General features: G+C 39.4%; 1 protein-coding gene across 1 annotated transcript in view; it reads right to left on the bottom strand.

The window, feature by feature from the left end:
• The window catches only part of UTP25 (UTP25 small subunit processome component), a 41,820-nt gene extending 23,961 nt beyond the window's left edge, over positions 1-17,859 (bottom strand). Inside the window, 7 exon segments of the mRNA XM_074270181.1 lie at positions 927-1,146; positions 9,005-9,418; positions 10,947-11,035; positions 13,706-13,891; positions 15,210-15,486; positions 16,950-16,989; positions 17,659-17,859. Of these exon segments, the coding sequence (XP_074126282.1) occupies positions 927-1,146; positions 9,005-9,418; positions 10,947-11,035; positions 13,706-13,891; positions 15,210-15,486; positions 16,950-16,989; positions 17,659-17,771 (1,339 nt within the window). The 5' untranslated portion in view covers positions 17,772-17,859.
• Between the last annotated feature and the right edge of the window lie 1,639 nt (positions 17,860-19,498).

Below are 19,498 nucleotides of genomic sequence, written 5' to 3'. Positions count from 1 at the left end.
GAGCCAGCAGGCCCTCTTCAGCAGGGCCCACCTAGGACAGACTCGGTGTCTGGACACATGGACACCAGCCCATGAAGAGAGGCCACATTGCTCACTGTAGAGCACAAAGAACATGTAGATAAATCAGAACATACACAGGAGAAACCACATTTACAACCAGTGTACACTATCAACAGAGAATACCGAGTCCTGAAGAAATGACAAATGTGAAAAAAATAATCCTCATCCCAGGAAGAGTAATACAAATAATTACCTGCTCCACCCAGAAAGGTTTCCTAGAAAAAGTAGTCTTTGAACTGGCTTTTCAAGGTAGGAAGGACATGGACTGACATAGGGAGGCATAGACCCATCAAGAAGTACTACAGCCACATCCGGGGTGGAAAGGCAAGAGGAGCCCAGTCTGTCCTGGAGGCCCTTCATGAACACTCCCTGCAGACCAAGCCAACAAGCTCTAGTCACTCCAATTTCTCTCAGAACTATTTCCCACCATTATAGAAAGGGCTTTTACCATGCGGTATTTTAAGTATTCCTGTCACAGGCCTAGGTCTTTCCTGTGTGCTCTGAGTGTCCCCAGTGAGACTTTGCTAGAAAACATTTTCCCCACCACAGCCAGTGCCTCCCAAGGGGACTCTGGTCATAACAAAACCCATTCCCTTCTTCTTGGATGCAAGACTGAAAGTTTGCTGATGGCTATAGGTACTTTGTTAATCTCTCTGACTTAAGTTTTTCTCTTGTGATTAGGGAGGGTTCCACTAGAAGGAAATGACTATTAGACATCAATGATAGGTCTCTTTAAAGATGACAAAGATGACAAAGAAATGTCTGTTTACTGGGACAAAGGAATGATTGGGTTTATCTGATTGGATCTGGGATGCTGGGTGCACAAAATAAGGTGGATCCAATTTTGTTTAGGTGTTCTCACCTACCTATCCGGAAGTGGTCATCAATGTTGCCAGCAAACACAGCATCATAGTCTTCAGGCCTCTTCAGATTGGGAGGTCTCTCATCTGGGTCAGACCCATATTCTCCCTTGAAGCGCTTTTTGTTACTCACATTTATTTTCTTCTTGCTTCCTGCTTCCAGGAGACTGATGAAGAGCTGGACCACTCTGAGAGCAGCCTCCCGAAAAGGAACAACAATTAACACCTGAGGAGAGAGAAGAGGCCATTGTTTTTGGCAAAGAAGGAAAAATAAGTATGGGATCTGGAGACCCAAGTCCCATCCCAGCTCTTCTACTAACTGCCTGTGTGACCTCAGGAAGTCACTGGGCCTTGCTTAGCTCCAGTTTCCACATTTGAAATAATGAGGGAGTTAGTACAATTCCAGAGAAAGCCAAGTTCCCCATCCCCCAAGAGAAAGGTGGTGGACTCCAAGTCTGATTATGGACATAGCCAAAGGGGAATCTGTTTTGCATGACTGCATATGTTATAAGACTTTTGTTTCTCATTCAGATCCCCAAGGCTAGGGATGAGAGGGAGAGAAAACAAATGCTTATTCATGGCAAAAAGAAAAAAAAAAAGGAAAAGACTGATAAAGAAAAATAATCTTGATAAGATAGATAAGAAAATATACCTCATTCTATTCTTTACACAAGTGGGGACTATGAGTGGAAAACACAACCTGGCAAGTGCCCTCAGATTCAGTTGATTGGTTTTGCTAAATTACCTTTTAATTCCTCTCTTTTGATCTGGTTGTTTTTTTAAAGTTTTTTGTTGTAAGAACTGACTAGTCAGGAAGAGAGAAGAGAAAAATGTATCTGGAAATTAAAGTGATGTAAAATTCAATAAATAATCAATGTAAATATTTTTTTAATCAAAAATTAAATCAAGTAACTATTTCCACAAGCAAACACTTTATCTCTAGAATTCTTTCACTCTGCAAATCTCATGAGTCCAATGTCTTCCCAAGGAGAGGTCCTCATGGAGAAAAGGTGATTTTTCTCTCCCAAAGCAGTCCTTTTTAATGACATCCCCAGAGAATATGTTGAAGCACATCCTGGGGACGTACCTTAATGGAGATGGCAAAGCCCCTTAGTTTAGGAGTGCTCACTCCAAGATACCTCAAGGGCATAATCATCAGGACTCCTACAACAGATGAACTGTGTGGTAGTAATGAGTGATTAATTTATATTATTACAAAAGAATGAATACATGGTTCCTTAAAATATTACAGCTTCGTAGGTGCAATTCTCCACAGAAATCAAGATAAAATATCCTTGAAATCAGAACACGGGTAAATGAGAAAATGGTAATAGATGAACAAATTTAACTTATGTGTAACTTATTAGGAGATATCTACTTTGCTTAAAGCAAATAGGTTTTCTAGAATTTTGCCAAGAGGAACTAGTGCTACATTTACAGAACAAATTTAATAAATAACTGAAAACTAATACCGTATCTTTTGGAAGCACCCAAGCAATCACCTGAATAAACGTATCTTTTCCCTTCAAGCAATTTTCCTTAGCATAAATTTGTTTCAGAGGCGTTCTACTTCCTACTTCTGAGCTAACAACTACACAACAAACATTTATTAGGCCTCTACATGACAGGCTCTGTGTTGGGCACTGGAGAAACAAAAGTGATGTTTTCTCTGACCTCCAAAAACTTGTAAAGGGGAAGAACATATGTACATAAAAGTATATAGAAAATATATATGAGGTAAGGGAAAGAGAGAGTGAAGGGGAGTTGGTCAGTAATCTCTAAAGATCATAGAGTTTCATGTAGCAAAACCAACTTTTGAGTTGAACTTTGAAAAAACTAAGGATTTTAAGTTATGGAACAGCCTGAGGAAAGTATGTAGATGGATGAGAAAAATCTTTTGTGAGAAACAATAAGTAGGCCATTTTGTAATATATAATCAAGTTAGAGTCTCTAGGGTGATGGGAAAGGAGAAGAGGAGGGAGAACCAAGAAGAATGAAAAAGTCAAACATTCCAAGGCTCAGTCAAGCCCATAACAAAAAAACACAATCAATTGCAATGAAGAGTAAAGAAAAACATGATTGAAAATAAAACAAGAAATTAATGAACTATTACTACAAAATAACACAATTAACCCTCAAAAAACAAAGATCCAGTGACCTGGCACCTAAAGAGTCATAATTGGGTCCTAAACAGAGATGCAGCAAAGGCACTTTTATTCATGACAATACCAAAACTACTATCAGAAAGTCCAAGATCCTGTAAGATCTAGGAAAATTTATGTCAGACTTCCAAAAGTCCACCTCAAAACATGGTTTGGAAATTTTTTTGCTTCCAGTGGACCTGGAAGTCAACCTTTCATGGCAAGAATAATGAACTCATAAAAAATATGCAGGATTATGCAGAATATGCAGTGAAGCCAAATTATCCTGGAAATAAATATTCCTCAGTGGCCTGGTAACTGGCTTGAATTAAATTTAAAAAATGATAATGAGGATGATAGCAACAAACATTTACATAACAATAACTATGTGCCAGGCACTGAACTAAATGTTTTACAATTATTATCTCATTTGATACCACAAGAACCCTGAGAGGGATATGTTGTTATTATCCCTACTTTTTCAATGAGGAAACTGAGGCCAGTAAAAGTGATGTGACTTACTCAGGATCACAGTCTCCTGCATTTGAACTCAGTTCTTCCGGATTCCAGGTACTGCACCGCCTCACTGCCTATTTCTCACTGAAAATCTAAAGGTCATAACTGAGGTTGGGCTTGGAAAATTGGATTGTCTGTCACATGTAAGCCTAGTTATCCAATATGATAAATGGGTGGTTTCATGAAAAAATGTCAAAATCTTATATACAAACTGTATAAGTGAATGCAACAAAAGGAAAATATGAATTTTTTTTAAATTTTAATACAAAAATTGTGAGGTTTATTTTTATATTATGGCAATAAATTTAATTATTTTATATCATCCCAACAAATTCATACACCATAGGAAAACCAGAAAATTAAGTGACATGACCTAATTTTTTAAAAATCCTTAAAACAGTATGGAGAGTAAACACAGATTTTTAACTATATTACCGCTAAGTGGCTCAATGTTTTGAGTTTGAGGGAGGTACCTTTAGCAGAAATTAAAACAAGAACTACTTTGTCTAAGAGGCCAAAAGAAAACTATTTTTGAAGGGACTTCAATAAATTGTGTTTGAATGAGCTAGGTGTAAGGGAAAGAGTGGATTGAGGAGTGCAGAAGATCTGGTCTATGGGCCTATCTCTGCTATAAATTGGATGAGAAACAGTAGCCCAAGCATTTAATTTCTCTCCAACTTAGTGCTCTCAGGAGGTGGCACCAACAAGGGCAACAAAGTCACACTGCATCTGATGTGCTGGTCTGCTTTAAATTATTCACTGAGCAACAATCACCATTAAAATGAAGAGGCTGGACAAAATTTATATCTAAAGAAAGCTCTACAATTTAGAGACAAAGGGAAGCAGAAATTCAAAGAACATCTTTTCCATCACTCTACCAGAATATGCTATGGTACCACCATCAGACCCCAAAACACTGAGGTGGATACTGTAAGAATTTTTGGTCTGATCCAATAATGTGGTATCTTTGGTGCAAGACTCAGGTCCCCAAAATGGAACAATAAGATAGAGGTGAGCATCATCCTGCAGAAAAAATGCTAGCATTATTTGGTGTTAATTGGTTTTGCTGGATTTTTTTTTCTCTTTTAAGAAATTAAGTTGTAAGGGCAACACCAGTCGCTAATGTTGGAAGTAGCTGCTACAGCAACAGTTTGGGGAGCTCTTAACTCAGAGATGATAAAAAGGTCAGACAAATGGTTGGAAAGAGAATAAAGGGGAGCCTCTGAGGGCCTAGGTGCAACTGGCACTGACTGACAACTCTACTGATCAGTTCTGGAGAAAAAGTCCCAGGATGGAGAAGAGTACCCTACAATCAGTCACAAGAGAAAAACAGCCCTATTCACAATTTCTGGATCAAAAGAAATACAGCTGGAGGGGAGCAAGGTCCCTTTCTGGCTAAAGACTAAGGCGTAAACCAAGAGAGCAGTCACTGTAACCTACCATCTTGGAAGAACCAAAAACTTGCAGATCCCCAGAATTAGCTCTGAAAATAGTAACATGAAAAAGCCTAAAACTTGGCCCTCCCCCAGGTGAGGAGAACCAAACTTTAATCCAAAGTTCAACATGAAGAAATAGGCTAGAAAAATTTGCAAAGAGCAAAAAAATGAAGTTGCCCTTAAAAAGTTAACACGGTTGCAAGGAAGACTAACACATAAATGGGGAAGAAAAAAAAAAAAAAATGTGAAAACAGCCACAAGCAAAACTTCAAAGGAAAAATTGCTAATGGAGATAAGCCTAACAAGAACAAGACTTCTCCAAGACAAAGAAAAGAGTTGGTAAAGAAAAAATTGGAGAAAAAAAAAAAAGAAAAAGAAAAACAAGAGTGATATAAGAAAATAACAAAAGAACTTGGAAACAGGCACCAAGAAAAATTAATGAAGAGAAGAATTACTTAAAAAGTAGAAAAAGAGGTACAAAACCTCACTAAAGAAAATAATCCCTTAAAATTTAGAATTGGCTAAGTGGGAGCTAACAACACCATGAAACATCAAGAAACATTAAAACAAAGTCAAAATAATGAAAAAATGTCAGAAAATGTGAAATAACTCATTAAAAAAAACAAATAACCTAAAAAATAGATCAAAGAGAGAGAATTTAAGAATTCTTGGCCAACCTAAAGAAAATCATTATCAAAAAAAGGAGGAAGTAGGGGAGAGTAAAACATTAAAATTACAAAGGAAAACTGTCTGGATCTTAGATCCAGAGGTAAAACAGAAATTGAAAGAATCCACTGATCATCTTCTGAAAGAGATCCCAAAAGAAAATTCCCAGAAATATTATAGCTAAATTCCAGAGCTCCCAGATCAAGAAGAAAATATTGCAAGCAGCCAAAAAGAAACAATTCAAATGTGGTGAAGCCACAGTCAGAAGGATCACACAAGATTTAGCAATTTCTGAGTGGATGCCCATCAGCTGGAGAAAAGCTGAATGAGTTTTGGTATATGAATGTTATGGATTATTATTTTTCTATAAGAAACAATCAGCAGGATGATTTCATAGAGGCCTGGACTTACATGAATGGATGTTAAGTGAAATGAGCAGAACCAGGAGATTATTGTATACAGCAACAAGATTATACAATGATCAGTTCTGATTGTCTGATGTCTGATGTCCATCAGAACGTGGCTCTTTTCAACAGTGGAATGACTGAGGCCAATTCCAATCATCTTGTGATGGGTAGAGCCATCTATATCCAGAGAGGACTGTGGGAACTGAGTCTAGATCACAACAAAGTATTTCCACTTTTTTTGTTGTTTGCTTGCATTGTTTTCTTTTTCATTTTTTTCCCTTTTTGATCAGACTTTTTTTGTGCAGCAAGATAATTGTATGAATATGTGTATGTATGTATATATATATTGGATTTAACATGTTTAACATATATTGGATTACTTGCCATCAAAGGGAGAAGATGGGGGGAAGATAGGGAAATTTTGAAGCACAAGGTTTTGCAAGGGTCAATGTTGAAAAATTATCCATACACGTTTTAAAAACAAAAAGCTTTAATTACAAAAAAAAAAAAAAGATTTAGCAGTTCCCACATTAAAAAAAAAAGTGAAGAAATTGGAATATGATGTTATAGAAGACAAAGAAACTAGGATTCATTGTTGTTAGTATTTTGAAATTAGTCACGCCCAAATTTTTATGAACCCTTTCAGTGGTTTCTTGGCAAAGATACTAGAATAGTTTGTCATTTTCTTTTCTAGGTTGCCTGACAAATGAGGAAACTGAGACAAACAGAGTTAAGTAATTTGCTTAGGGTCACACAGCTAGTAAGTATCTGTGAACAAATCTGAACTCAGGTCTTCCTGACTCTAGCTCTACCTACTGCATTATCTAGTTACCTCAAACTAGAATTAGAATAACAAATCCAGGAAAATTGAATAGAATCCATCAGAGGAAATAAAGGACATTTAATGAAATAAAGAACTTTCAAACATTCCTAATAAAAAGAGCACAATAGATTAGAAAACTTGACATTCAAACACTAGACTCAAGAGAAGCACAAAAAGGTAAACATAAACAAGAAATCATAAAGGACTTTAAGGTTAAATGGCTTGAAAATGATACATGTAACTCCTAAGAACAGTTTACATAAACAAATGGCATGGATATGAGCTGATGATCTCAGTAAAAAAAAAAAAAAAAAAAAAGGGATGAGACATTAAGAGAAAAGGGGAGGGGAAGAAAAAAGAAAGAATGGAGAAAATTATTTCACAAAAAATAGCACGCAAGGAAGAGCTTTTATAGTAAAAGGGAAAATGGGAGGGGAGGAAAAATTGGTAATGTCTGAACTGCACTCTTTTCAGAACTGGTTCAAAAAGGGAAGAATACATATACATATGCAGTTGGATATAGAAATCTGTATTACCCAAAAGGGAAATAGTAAGGGAAAGGCACAAGAGAAAGAGGAGAAAGGAAAGATGATAAAAAGGAGGAAAGATTAAAGGAGGAAATGGTCAGAAGCAAAACAGACTTTTGAGGAGGGACAGGATAAAAATAGAAAGAGATAAACAGAAGAAAACAAGATGGAAAGCAATATATAATTAATAATTATAACTGTGAAATGAATGAAATGAACTCACCCATAAAACAGAAACAGAATAAAATGAATTAGAATCCAGAACCCAACATGTTTATAAAAGACATACTTGAAACATACAAAGAATTAAAATAAGCAGCTGGAGTACAATCTATTATGCTTCAGTCACAACAAACTGACAAAAAAGGCAGAGATAGCAAACGTGATCTCAGATAAAGCAAAAACAAAACCAGATCTAATTAAAAGATGACCAAGGAAATTACATTTGGCTAAAAGATACCTTAGACAATGAAGCTGTATCAAAAATTTATTACCTGATTTCCCTGATAGGCCCTAATTCTCAAAAATGTTTAAGGAAATGAAGCAAATTTATAAAAATAAGAAACATTCCCCAAATAATAAATGGTCAAAGAATGTGAGCAGGCAGTTTTCAGAAGAAATCAATGATAGCACTAGTCATATGAAAAAAGGCTCTAAATCACTATTGGTCAGAGATAGACAAATTAAAATAACTGAGATAAACATCTCTCAGAAAAGACTACTGAAGAGGATGAAGGAAAACAGGTACATTATTGACCTGCTGCTATAGCTGTGGACTGATCTAACCATTCTAGAGAACAATTTGGAACTGTGTCCAAAGAACTACAAAACTGCACATATCCCTTGCGTTCCCCAAAGAGATAAAACAGAGAAAAGCCTATACACATAAAAATATTTAGAGTACTTCTTTTTGGGGAGGCAAAGAATTGGAAATTGAGGGGATGCCCAGAAATTGAGGAATGGTTGAACTGTGGCATGTGATTGTGATGGAGTACTATACTATGCTTTAAGAAATGCTGAGGGGAGTGATTGCAGAAAAATTTAAGACTGATATGAACTAATGTAAAGTGAACTTAGAAAACCTGGGAGATGACAAAGAAATCACAAAGGGATAGTTTAAGAAAAACCTAGGAAGATATGTAAGAATTCATGCAAAGTACAGTGAGCAGAATGAGGAATTCATTGTACTCAGTAACAGTAATATTGTAAGGACAATCAATTGTGAAAGACTTAGCTATTCTGATGAATACAGTGATCCAAGACAATGCCCAGGATTCATGATAAAAAAATGTCATCTACCTTCAGAGACAGAACTGATGAATTCCGGGTACAAACTGAAATATAAATTTTCTCATTTTCTTAAATGCCTTCTAATGGGATTGGGAAATGATGGGAGAGAATTTGGAACTCAAAAAAATTTTTTTAAATGTTAAAAAATAATCAATTTTTGAAGCAACTATGTTGGATAAGCAACTAAGTGGGGGGGAGTATGGAAAAGGACAAGGGGGAAATGTAAGAACAAAAGATAGCAATAAAGTCAAAAAAGCCCTAGACCAATCTGACCTTACCTTGGGTCGAGTGAGGCCCTGGTCCCTGAAGTCATCGTCGTCATCACCGGCTCTCGGTTTCTTATCCCGGCGTTTGCTATTATTGCTGAGCACCTGGGAATTGGCTTTGAGAACATGGTTCATGGCATGTAGGCAGTACACATGACGGATCTCCTCCCCATTCCCCAATGCTGTCCTTTCTGGGTATAACAAGTCCCGGTATGAGTTCATAATTGAGAAGAGCTCTTTCTGTAGGGGAGAGAAAGGCCCATTGGGTTTTGAGGGGCCAGAGAGGAACTGGCTGTTTACTTTGGGCCATGTGGAATCCAAGGGCTTCTGAAGATGAAGAGTCATCAGGTCAATGTCCTTTGGGGGCTTGAAAGTCTCCAGTGTATGAAACTGGGTTGAAAAGATGAGCTGACCCAGAGTTGACCACTGAGAAAGAGAAAAGAGTTGTGTTAGAACTATACTTTGCCTGGGTAAGAACTCCTGATCTCTCTCCATTCTATGCTACTCCATGGTTCCTCTACTCTAAAGTTAGTTTTTCATTTTAGTGTCCTTGAGGGAATTAAGAGAGATAAAAAACTTCTCTGCATTCAAATAATCTAGAGTTGAATTTCTTTCTTTTTTAATAATAGCTTTTTATTTTAAAAATACATGCAAAGATACTTTTCAATATTTATTCTTGCAAAACCTTGTGTTTCAAATTTTTCTTCCTCTTTTCCCCACTGTCCCTTAAGCAGCAAGTAATCTAATATTGTTTGTTTTTGTTTTTCCCCCTGAGGCTGGGGTTAAGTGACTTGCCCAGGGTCACACAGCTAGGAAGTGTTCAGTATCTGAGGCCACATTTGAACTCAGGTCCTCCTGAATTCAAGGCTGATGCTCTATCCACTGCGACACTTAGCTGCCCCTCTAATATTGTTAAATATACACAATTCTTTTACACATATTTCCACACTTATGCTGCACAAGAAAAATCAGATCAAAAAGGAGAAAAAAAAAGGAGAAAGAAAACAGAAAGCAAGCAAACAACAAAACAGAAATACTATTATTCAGTCCCCATCTGGGTACAGATGGATCTCTTCATCACAAGTCTATTGGAATTGATCTAAATCACCTCATTGTTGAAAAGAGCCAAGTTCATTAGAGTTGATCATCACATAATCTTCTTGTTGGTGTATACAATGTTCTCTTGGGTCTACTCACTTCACTTAGTTCACGTAAGTCTCTCCAGGCCTTCTGAAATTATCCTACTGATCACTTTTTTCTTATAGAATTATAATATTTCATAACATTCATATACCATAACTTAATTCAGCCATTCCTTAATTGATGAGCATCTACTCATTTTCCAACGCTTTACCACAAAAAGAGCTGCTACATTTTTGCACATGTGACTCCTTTTCCCTTTTTTATCATCTCTTTGGGATATGGATCCAGGAGAGACACTGCGGGATCAAAGAGTATGCACGGTTTAATAGCCCGTTGGGCATAGTTCCAAATTGCTCTTCAGAATGGTTGGATCATGCTGAACTTATTTCAATTAATTAATTATTACAAATATTCAATTTATAGATAGAAATGCACAGATGTAAATACATAGCTCAGAATCAGAAGTAGAGGAGAATGATAAAAATGACCCTGTGCTGACTGACAAGAGATACAGAAAGCCTAAAGGAGTCAATCCAGCTTTTTCTCACCCCTGAGGAACAAGGTAGGGTAAGAAGAGAAGGCTTCCCAGGTCTTCCTCTGACTGCTCTGAGGGGTAGTACACTTATGCAGAGAGACTTCATTCCCACTATCCCTATGCCAGGAAAATGGCCAGAACTTTCTGATGACACCTTAGATGATGTTTTAACAATGACAATCAGCTTTCTGATACTATGATATCAACTCGCTCTGAACACAGAAGCCTGTCCGTGTCAAGCTTGTCTTCACAACTTTGATGGACAGCAGTACTTACTTTTAGCTGCTGGGTAACTTTGGGATTTGTGGCGACAGCCTGGATTTCCTTTTCTTTCAGTTCTTTGTTCAAATGTTGTAGGAATGGGTCTGTAGTAGAAACAATCATCATTAGTACATTCAAGAAAGTAACAAAAAATATTAATAGGAGATAGACACACAGCAGAACACTGGACTTGGGAGCCAGGAAAATGGCTGAGAGACTACAGAGAAATCATTAAATGTCTCCTAAGCTCTAGTTTACTGATATGTAAAATGGTCTATCTCACAGGACTGCTGAGGCACAAAGAAGTGCATGTATATAAAATACTTGATAAACTTTAGAGTGACTATGACAGGCTAGTTTCCCAAAATAAACAGGCTGCCTTTAGTTAATAAATAATTAATAACTTACTAGTGGCCTACTTGTAGGACAATGCTGCTCATGTATTTCCAGTGTGAGGATGGCTAGCTCACCCACCAAGCCCTCTCAACTACTGAATGGTCACTATCTCCTGTCAGCAGAAGGCTGGCTAGAACAAATAGGGATGGCTAGACAATGAGGATGAGTGAAATGGCCCACAAATGACAGAGTCCCTTTATCCTGACTAATCAGATTAAGAATTCTTTATGAAGAGAAATAAAGATTCAGAAAGCAGCAGCACAAGCAGAGGGGCAATATGAACTTTAAAACAATATGAAAAACAAGTGTGAGTCTGCTGCTCCCAGTCTGAGTCCAGAAGGAACTCAGCAAAAACAGAGAAGTAAGATCCCAAAGAGAAACAGAGTGGACAGGACACTAGATTTGGGATCAGAGGCTCTGGGTTTGAATCTTCATCCTTCCTTTTCTGCTCCAAATCCTAAGACCCAAAGACTGTGGTCCAGATGTTTCCAATATTCGATTTACATAAACCATGCATATACTTTAAGGCAGCTCACTCCCCTAGGTTTCAGTTGTGCTTATAATTAAGTGCTACAGAGTCAGCACAGGGGGGTAGAATGGCCGGGATTCAGGATTCAAGCCTCAACATCCCTGGCTCTGTGACTCAGGGGCCGCCAGTAACTCCTGAGGCTACAAAAGAGCTGCCAAAGTGCAGGTGGTGAAGCTTCCTTCATACTATGCCGAAAGGGCCATAATACTGTGCATATCTTTTGATCCAGAGTGCCATTGCTGGGTCTGTATCCCAAAGAAATCATAAAGGAGGGAAATGGACCCACATGTGCAAAAATGTTTGTAGCAGCCCTTTTTGTGATGACAAAAAATTGCAAATGATTAAATGTCCATCAATTGGGGAATGGTTGAATAAGTTATGGCTTATGAAAGTAATGAAACATTATTCCATTATATAAATTCCTATAAAAATGATGAACAAGATGATTTTAGAAAGGCCTAGAAAAATTTACACAAACTAATAGTGAATGAAACAAGCACAGAACCAGGAAAAAATTGTATACAATAACAAGAATGTGCAATGATCAACTATGAAAGACTTGGTTCTCCTCAACACTTCAGTAATTCAAAGCAATCCCAATAAACTTTGGATGGAAAACTCCATTCACATCCAGAAAGAAAACTATAGGGACTGAATGTAAATCAACACATGCTATGTTCACTACTTTTTCTTTTTCTTCTGCTTTATTTTTCTTTGCCTTTTTTGTTCTAAATTTTCTCTCCTAATATGATTCATAAGGAAATTATATATATATGTATGTTAGGTTCTTACTAAGTGCTAATGAGATAATGAGATATTAGGTTCTTACTAAGTGCTAAGTCGGTACTTGACAATTCTCTAGTTCCGGCCATGGCTGGGAATTTTACTTGTGAATTTCTGGGGAAGAGTTTGCATGCTTAGGAGGAACAAGTTCATTGGTTGAAGTAATTTTTCCCAGAAGCCCTTGCATTGTCCCAAGCCCATTCTCTGGGAGGATAAAAGAGGGAAGTCACTACTCTGGACCAGAGTTAACGGCAACTGTCTGGAGACAATGGTTCTCTACAGGAAGAAGAATCTGTCCGAGAGATTTGAGTTGACACAGCAGATCTCCTTCCAGAGAGCAACCGGCAGCTTCTGGAGACAAAGCACGTTTTATTTATATATATATATATATATATATATATATATATATATATATATATATATATATATATATATATATATATATATATATCTCCCCCCTGAGGCTGGGGTTAAGTGACTTGCCCAGGGTCACACAGCTAGGAAGTCTTAAGTGTCTGAGATCACATTTGAACTCAGGTCCCCCTGAATTCAGGGCTGGTGCTCTATCCACTGCGCCACCTAGCTGCCCCTGGAAATGTTTTTTAAAAAATGAATGTGCATATATAACCAAAATAAAAAATATGTCAATGAAATTCATGTAAAAGCATGTATTTTTTTTTGTCTGCAATGTTAATATTCAAATGTAGAAGTACTTATGCACATCAGTGGGTCATCATAATATCCTGGTTTCCTTGAACAAATGCAGACTTGTTTATATGAATATGTTTATATTAAGATTTTTCAAAGGATAACTAACTACTATAGCTCATAAAAGGAATCCCAAACAACAACAACAATAATAACAACAACAAAGAGCTCTCCATTCCAATGTATACAGGTCAGGAAGAAAAAGCTGGGCCTAGGGGAGCTGGCAAGGGAGTACTTTTACTCCTTCAATCCTCCCCCTCCCTACGGGTACCTAGTCATGTCTGCCACCAATGGCCCCTGCCATCATCCCCCTCCCTGCAGGTCTGGCCATCACCAAGGCTGGGCACTCAAGTCTCACCTCCTGAGACTTCTACCGCAGAGCTGCTGTCCTTCTGCAGGGCCTTGTGATCTCCGTTCTCCTCCTCTAGGAAATTGGTTTCCAGGCTGAAGGCTGATTCATGTTGCATGTCCGTGAATTCATCCCCATCACTTCTCTGCTGGTTAAGTGCTTCCTCATCTTTGTCCTCGGGGTCCTCTTCTTTGCCTATTGTTATGTATTAAAATAAAAGCTCATGCTCCTTGACAACAGAGACTGCTTGAGTTCTCATTATGTCAACCCCTGACTCTCCTTAGTTAGTGCACTTCAGTGACTCCCTATTATCTTCAGGGCCAAACTGTTCGGCAGTGAAGGCCCTTCAGTCTGGCCCTCCTGGTCTTCCAGGACTCTTACACTGGGTTTTCTCCACCCTTCTTGTGATCTTGCTCTGCGGCTCTATCCACTTCCCAGCCTTTGCTGTGGAGGCTGTGCTCCCCCCTCACTTCCACCTGGCAGGCTCTCCCTCTATCTCTTAGCGCCCATGGTCTGCTTCAAAGCTTAATTCTAATTCCTCCTTTTGCAGGAGGCTTTTCCCTGTTCTGTACTTAAATTCTCTTCCTTCTCCATTACCAGTGCCAACCACCACCCAAGTACTCTGAATATGTTTAGTCTGTACCAAGTAATTTGGATATTGTTCCCCCCATTATAATGTGAGCTCTTTGAGTGCAGGAACCATATTTTTGCCTTTGTTTACATTTTCAGTGTCTGGCACGTGCACACGCACACACACACACACACACACAATAAGCAATTAACAAATGCTTTTTGACTGACATTATGAATTCAAAAGATAGTTAAGAACTCATTCTTTTAATGGATTATTTTTGAGAATAGCATGTAGACTTCTCAAGAGCAAGGATTATTTGTTTCTGCCTTTTTTTCCCCCAGAGCCTTTAATAATGTTTGCTAACTGATTGAGAAGGTCTAGGTACCGAAAGCAAGATTCACAACTTTCTAGCACTATAATAGATGTGTATCTAAGAATTCAAGAGAGAGCTTTTGCAGAAAATTACTTTCTTCAAATGACTGATATGACATGCAAGATAATGTAAATGGGAAATATAAAACCTTGGGCTGTTAAGAAAGCAAACACTAATACACAAAATAAAAGTCACATACTTCTGAGTGAAACCAAAACTCATTCAGGCATGGATATTCACCTGATCCATGAAGTTGTCCACAATCAACTTTAGCTAAGTATAAGCATTTAGGACCCCTCTGGTAAAAGTTACTTTTACAAAGGTAAGTTTGTTACAAAGGTAATATTTCTCAGAATGGATTTTTTAATGGCTGCAGGTTCATTTCTAACCTAGAGGTTTCTCCGCTTCCCTACTAAAATGGGGGCTCCCCAAAAATGATTTCCTTCCCCTATATCCTCCATGTATGCTATCCATCCCGTCCCAAACACTTATTGCTACACAGCCTAGATTGTCACACATCTGGGACCCCAGGACTGACAAATTTTGACCCACTTGGAGATTCTTACCTCCCCTTATTCCTTCCTGTACCTCCTTCTCTTCCTCCTCTTCTTCCTCCTCCTCCAAACTGCTGTCACTATGGGCCCCTTCACTCTCCACTTCTTCCTCTTCTTCTATAGAATTCTCTTCCTCCTCTTCATCTTCTTCTTCCTCCTCTTCATCTTCTTCCTCTTCTTCCTCCTCTGAAACATTCTTCAGGGTGGCAAGTAACTTATGGTATTCAGAGACCTTTTCTGGTTCACTGTCTGAATCACTCTCTGAACTTGAATGATCTGAATTCTCTGACTAAAAGGAAAAATAAAACAATGAAAAAAAGTCATAACAGCACTGAGGATTATGGAATCTTCTGCAGGATGCCCCATGAGCCAGGGTATGTAAATCCCATCCTTATTCTACAAAACATGAGGCTGAAGTTTAAAGACTTGCCTCAAGCTACAGAGCAGGACCCAACAGAACTGGGGTTGAGCAAGAGGGCCACTCTCTGACAGGAAACAAAATGACACTTGTTTTCCCTGCTACCTTATACTATCCCATATTAGGCCAATAACTGATTGGAAAGACCAGTGTAACAGGTTCAGGCCCAGCTAGTTGGCATTTTCCTACAGGCGTGAATACCCTGAATTCACCTAACCCAGAACCAAACCTTTTGCAAAACTACTCATCTCAAGAGCTAGGAACCTTCCAGTGTCACATTTTTTCCAAGCTAAGGAGGTGAAACTGGCTCAAAGGAGGGGTCAAATAAATCTCATTAAGACTAAAATCCCCATGCCCCAGATAATGGCCTGCTTATTTAAAATAATACTGAAGGGAAGGAGAAGTTAGATTGCAAAAAAAAGAATTCTACTTCAAAATCCAAAAATCCAACTCTCACTCTCCCGTCTTCTCTATGTTCCTTCCGTGGTGATTTTATAAATGAGACCAGTGATCAGGAAGCAGATCCACTGCCTTTTAGAGGACCTGGCAGGCTATGGAGGGTGGTCTGAAATCCAATCTCAGAAAACCGAGAGAAGTCTTGTACTTAGTTCTCTTTAATGTCCCATAAACATATCCACATTCACATGATTTCACTGGTTAAAAATTCCCTCCAACAATGTAGATCTCCACCTGGGGCTACACATCAAGCCCATGCTTGCACTCCACGGGCTCCCCAGAGAGGGTGCATCCAGCATGACAGGGCCTCCCTCACTGTCTCATGACATCTCGGGTCCTGGCTGTCACCTGACACCCTTCTCTAGCTCTAGACAGCAAATGATCTAGATGACATCATTTTGTATCAGTTTGCCTGTTAAAACCTTCCAAGTTCTCTCCCTGGCCACCCGTGGGATACTAAGTTTTGATTCTTTGGAGACTGTGATGTTCCCTGTTTAGTTGCAATTCAGAGACACACACACACACACAAAAAAAAAAAAAAAGTTAGGGTTTTTTTTTAAGAGTCTTCGATTTCATGGAAAAAGGGGGTCAGTAAAGATCCTTGTAATTCCCTAAAAGCCACGCAGGCTGATACTCCCCTCATGTTCATCTTCGCTGCCTCAAACATGCCCAACCCTGGGCAAGCTCTACAGGATGGTCAACCAAGTGTACTTAGAAATTTGGACAACAGACGGTACTCACCCAGTTGACCTTTTACGGAGGGACAGGCCAAACTGCATTAATCTGGGCTATATAATCATTAAAATAACAAGCAAACAAACAAAACTCCTCCATAACCAACCCTATACTTATTTAAAAAAAAAGTTAAAGAACATTACCAGCTTGCAGATTTGCGGCTTTGCATCTTTTCCAGAAACCCTATAAAAAGAAAGCTGACATAAGATTTGAATAATTAGGGGCAGCTAGGTGGCGCAATGGATAGAACACCAGCCTTGAATTCAGGAGGACCCGAGTTCAAATCTGTTCTCAGACACTTAACACTTCCTAGCTGTGTCTCCCTGGGCAAGTCACTTAACCTCGCCTGAGGGGGGGAAAATTTGAATAATTAACCATTGCACCGCCTAACAATTAATTTTTTTTTTTTTTTTTTTTTTTTGCTGAGGCAGTTGGGGTGAAGAGACTTGCCCAGGGTCACACAGCCAGGAAGTGTTAAGTGTCTGAGCCCGAATTTGAACTCAGGTCCTCCTGACTTCCGGGCCGGTGCTGAGTCGAATAATGATCGACAAAGAGGAAATAAAAAGGGAACTGGCCCTGTGACTGATTAAATGGAATAATAGAGTGACCAAATTCATTTACAAAGCAATGTATGATGAGTACCACAGAAAAAGTGCTCCAAATGTCTTATGGAAATTTAGAAAAGAAAGAAACCCTTGACAGTTTCAGAGGAAAGTGACTGGAACCCTAACAGTCTGTGACCTCTCCCGGAAGGGCCTCAGGGCCCCCTTGTTAAATCTCTGAGAGGAAGGAGGGCGCCCGGAAGAAAAAGCCGTCAGGGGGCTTCATCCCGCCCCCGGGGCCCAGACATACTTGTCATAGAACGGATGCTCTTCCCCAAAGTCCCGCAGATGCTTTTTCTGCTTCTTACTAAGGCTACTCAGCACTTGGCTCTGGCTTCGGCTCCGGTTCCTACGTTTCCCCATCGTTACAAGTTTCCCTCCGGCACTTGTAAGCAGGAAACGGATCTCAACTACATACCCACGTGGACTCCCCTCTGTCGCTTTACGGCGGCGGCGAAAGCGAGGCTACCGTAAAGCGCGCTTGGCGTTTTCTTGCGACAGGGCGAGGGGCGTGCGGAGTTTTCCGATTGTCGCTGTCTCCCCCTGGCGGACCGCTGGGAACGCGTTATGGGTGGTACTGCAGAAGTGGCACCGCCCTCAGCCCCACCTCCGCTCTATTGACGTGCGCCTGCGCAAAACTTAGAGTGAGTCTGTTTTGGTTTGGGAGTTTGCGCATCCAGGCAAATGGCTTCGTTTTCCGGGGGAGTCCGCAAATGCTAAATAAAAACCGGGGTCTGAGTTGTGTGTGTGCGCATTGCTGAAGGCAGTTAGATGGCTCAGCGGATAGAGTGCTGGACTTGGAAACAGGAAGAGCCGAATTCAAATGCAGACACGGGCACTAGCCACGTGACCCTGGGCTAGTCACTTAACTCCGGGGAAGGACTTGCAACAGTTCTGTCTTTGCCGGGAAAATGATATTGGCCAGCTATGGGCCAGGGGTCATCGGGTCAGGAAGTGTCATTCATGATTGAGAAGAGACTAGAAAGTGATGGAGTCGGATGCCCCTCAGCTGGAGAGTCACTGAATGTTATAAAAATACTATCAATCTGTAAGAAATGACCAGCAGAGAGGCCTGGAGAGACTGACAGGAACTGATGCTGAGTGAAATGAGCAGGGCCAGGAGATCGTTGTGTACTTCTAGAACAATACTGTATGGCTATGGGCTGTGCACACCCTTAGATCCAGCAGTGCTACTACTGGGCTTATATCCCTAAGAGTTAATAAAGGGAAAGGGACAAGAATGTTTGCAGCAGCCCTTTTTGTGGTGGTATCAGTTGGGAATGGCTGAACAAGTTGTGGTACATGAATATAATTGAATTTCATTACTCTATAAAAAATGATGAGCAAGCTGATTTTAGAAAGGCCTGGAAAGGTTTATATAAACACGCTGAGCGGAAACAAACAAGACCAGAAATACATTGTACACAGCAACAGCAACATTGTATGACAATCGACTATGACGGACTAACTTGTTTCACCTCAGTGATCCAAGACAATTCCAAAAAAGTTTGAATGGAAAACGCCATCCAAACACAGAGGACTATGGAGACTGACATGTAAAAAAATACAAGCTAGATTCACTTTTTCTTCTGTTTTTTTTTCTTTTTTTTTTTTTTTCCCCCCTCTCATGGCTTTTTCTTTTTGTTCTGATTTTTTTTCTCCCAACACGATTCATAAGAAAACATGGTGGGGGCGGGGAGAGGGGGAGAGAATGTTGTTTTTATATGTAACTGGGAAAATTAAAAAATAAAAGTAATGGAAAAAATAATAAAAAGAGGCAAAAAGCCGATCCCAAGTTCTGAGGAACTTGCCGTCTAGTGTGAATAAGGAGGAGGACATGCAAAGGACTTTGTGCAAACAAGCTGTCTCAGGATAAACAGGAGGTAACCACCAGAAGGAAGGCGCAGGAATTAAGAGGGATCTGGGAAGGCTTTCTGTAGGAAGTGAGATTTTAGCTTGGACTTGTAAGCGGCAGAAATGAGGAACTAGAGCATTCCCAGAATGGGATACAGCTGGTAAAAATGCCCCAAGCCAGAAGATGGAGTGTACGAGATATGTGTGGTCCAGACATATGGATTATGTCATCTGGG

Source organism: Sminthopsis crassicaudata, chromosome 5 (genome assembly GCF_048593235.1).
Source record: "Sminthopsis crassicaudata isolate SCR6 chromosome 5, ASM4859323v1, whole genome shotgun sequence".
NCBI lineage: Eukaryota > Metazoa > Chordata > Mammalia > Dasyuromorphia > Dasyuridae > Sminthopsis > Sminthopsis crassicaudata.
This window is presented reverse-complemented; position numbering and strand designations above follow the sequence as displayed.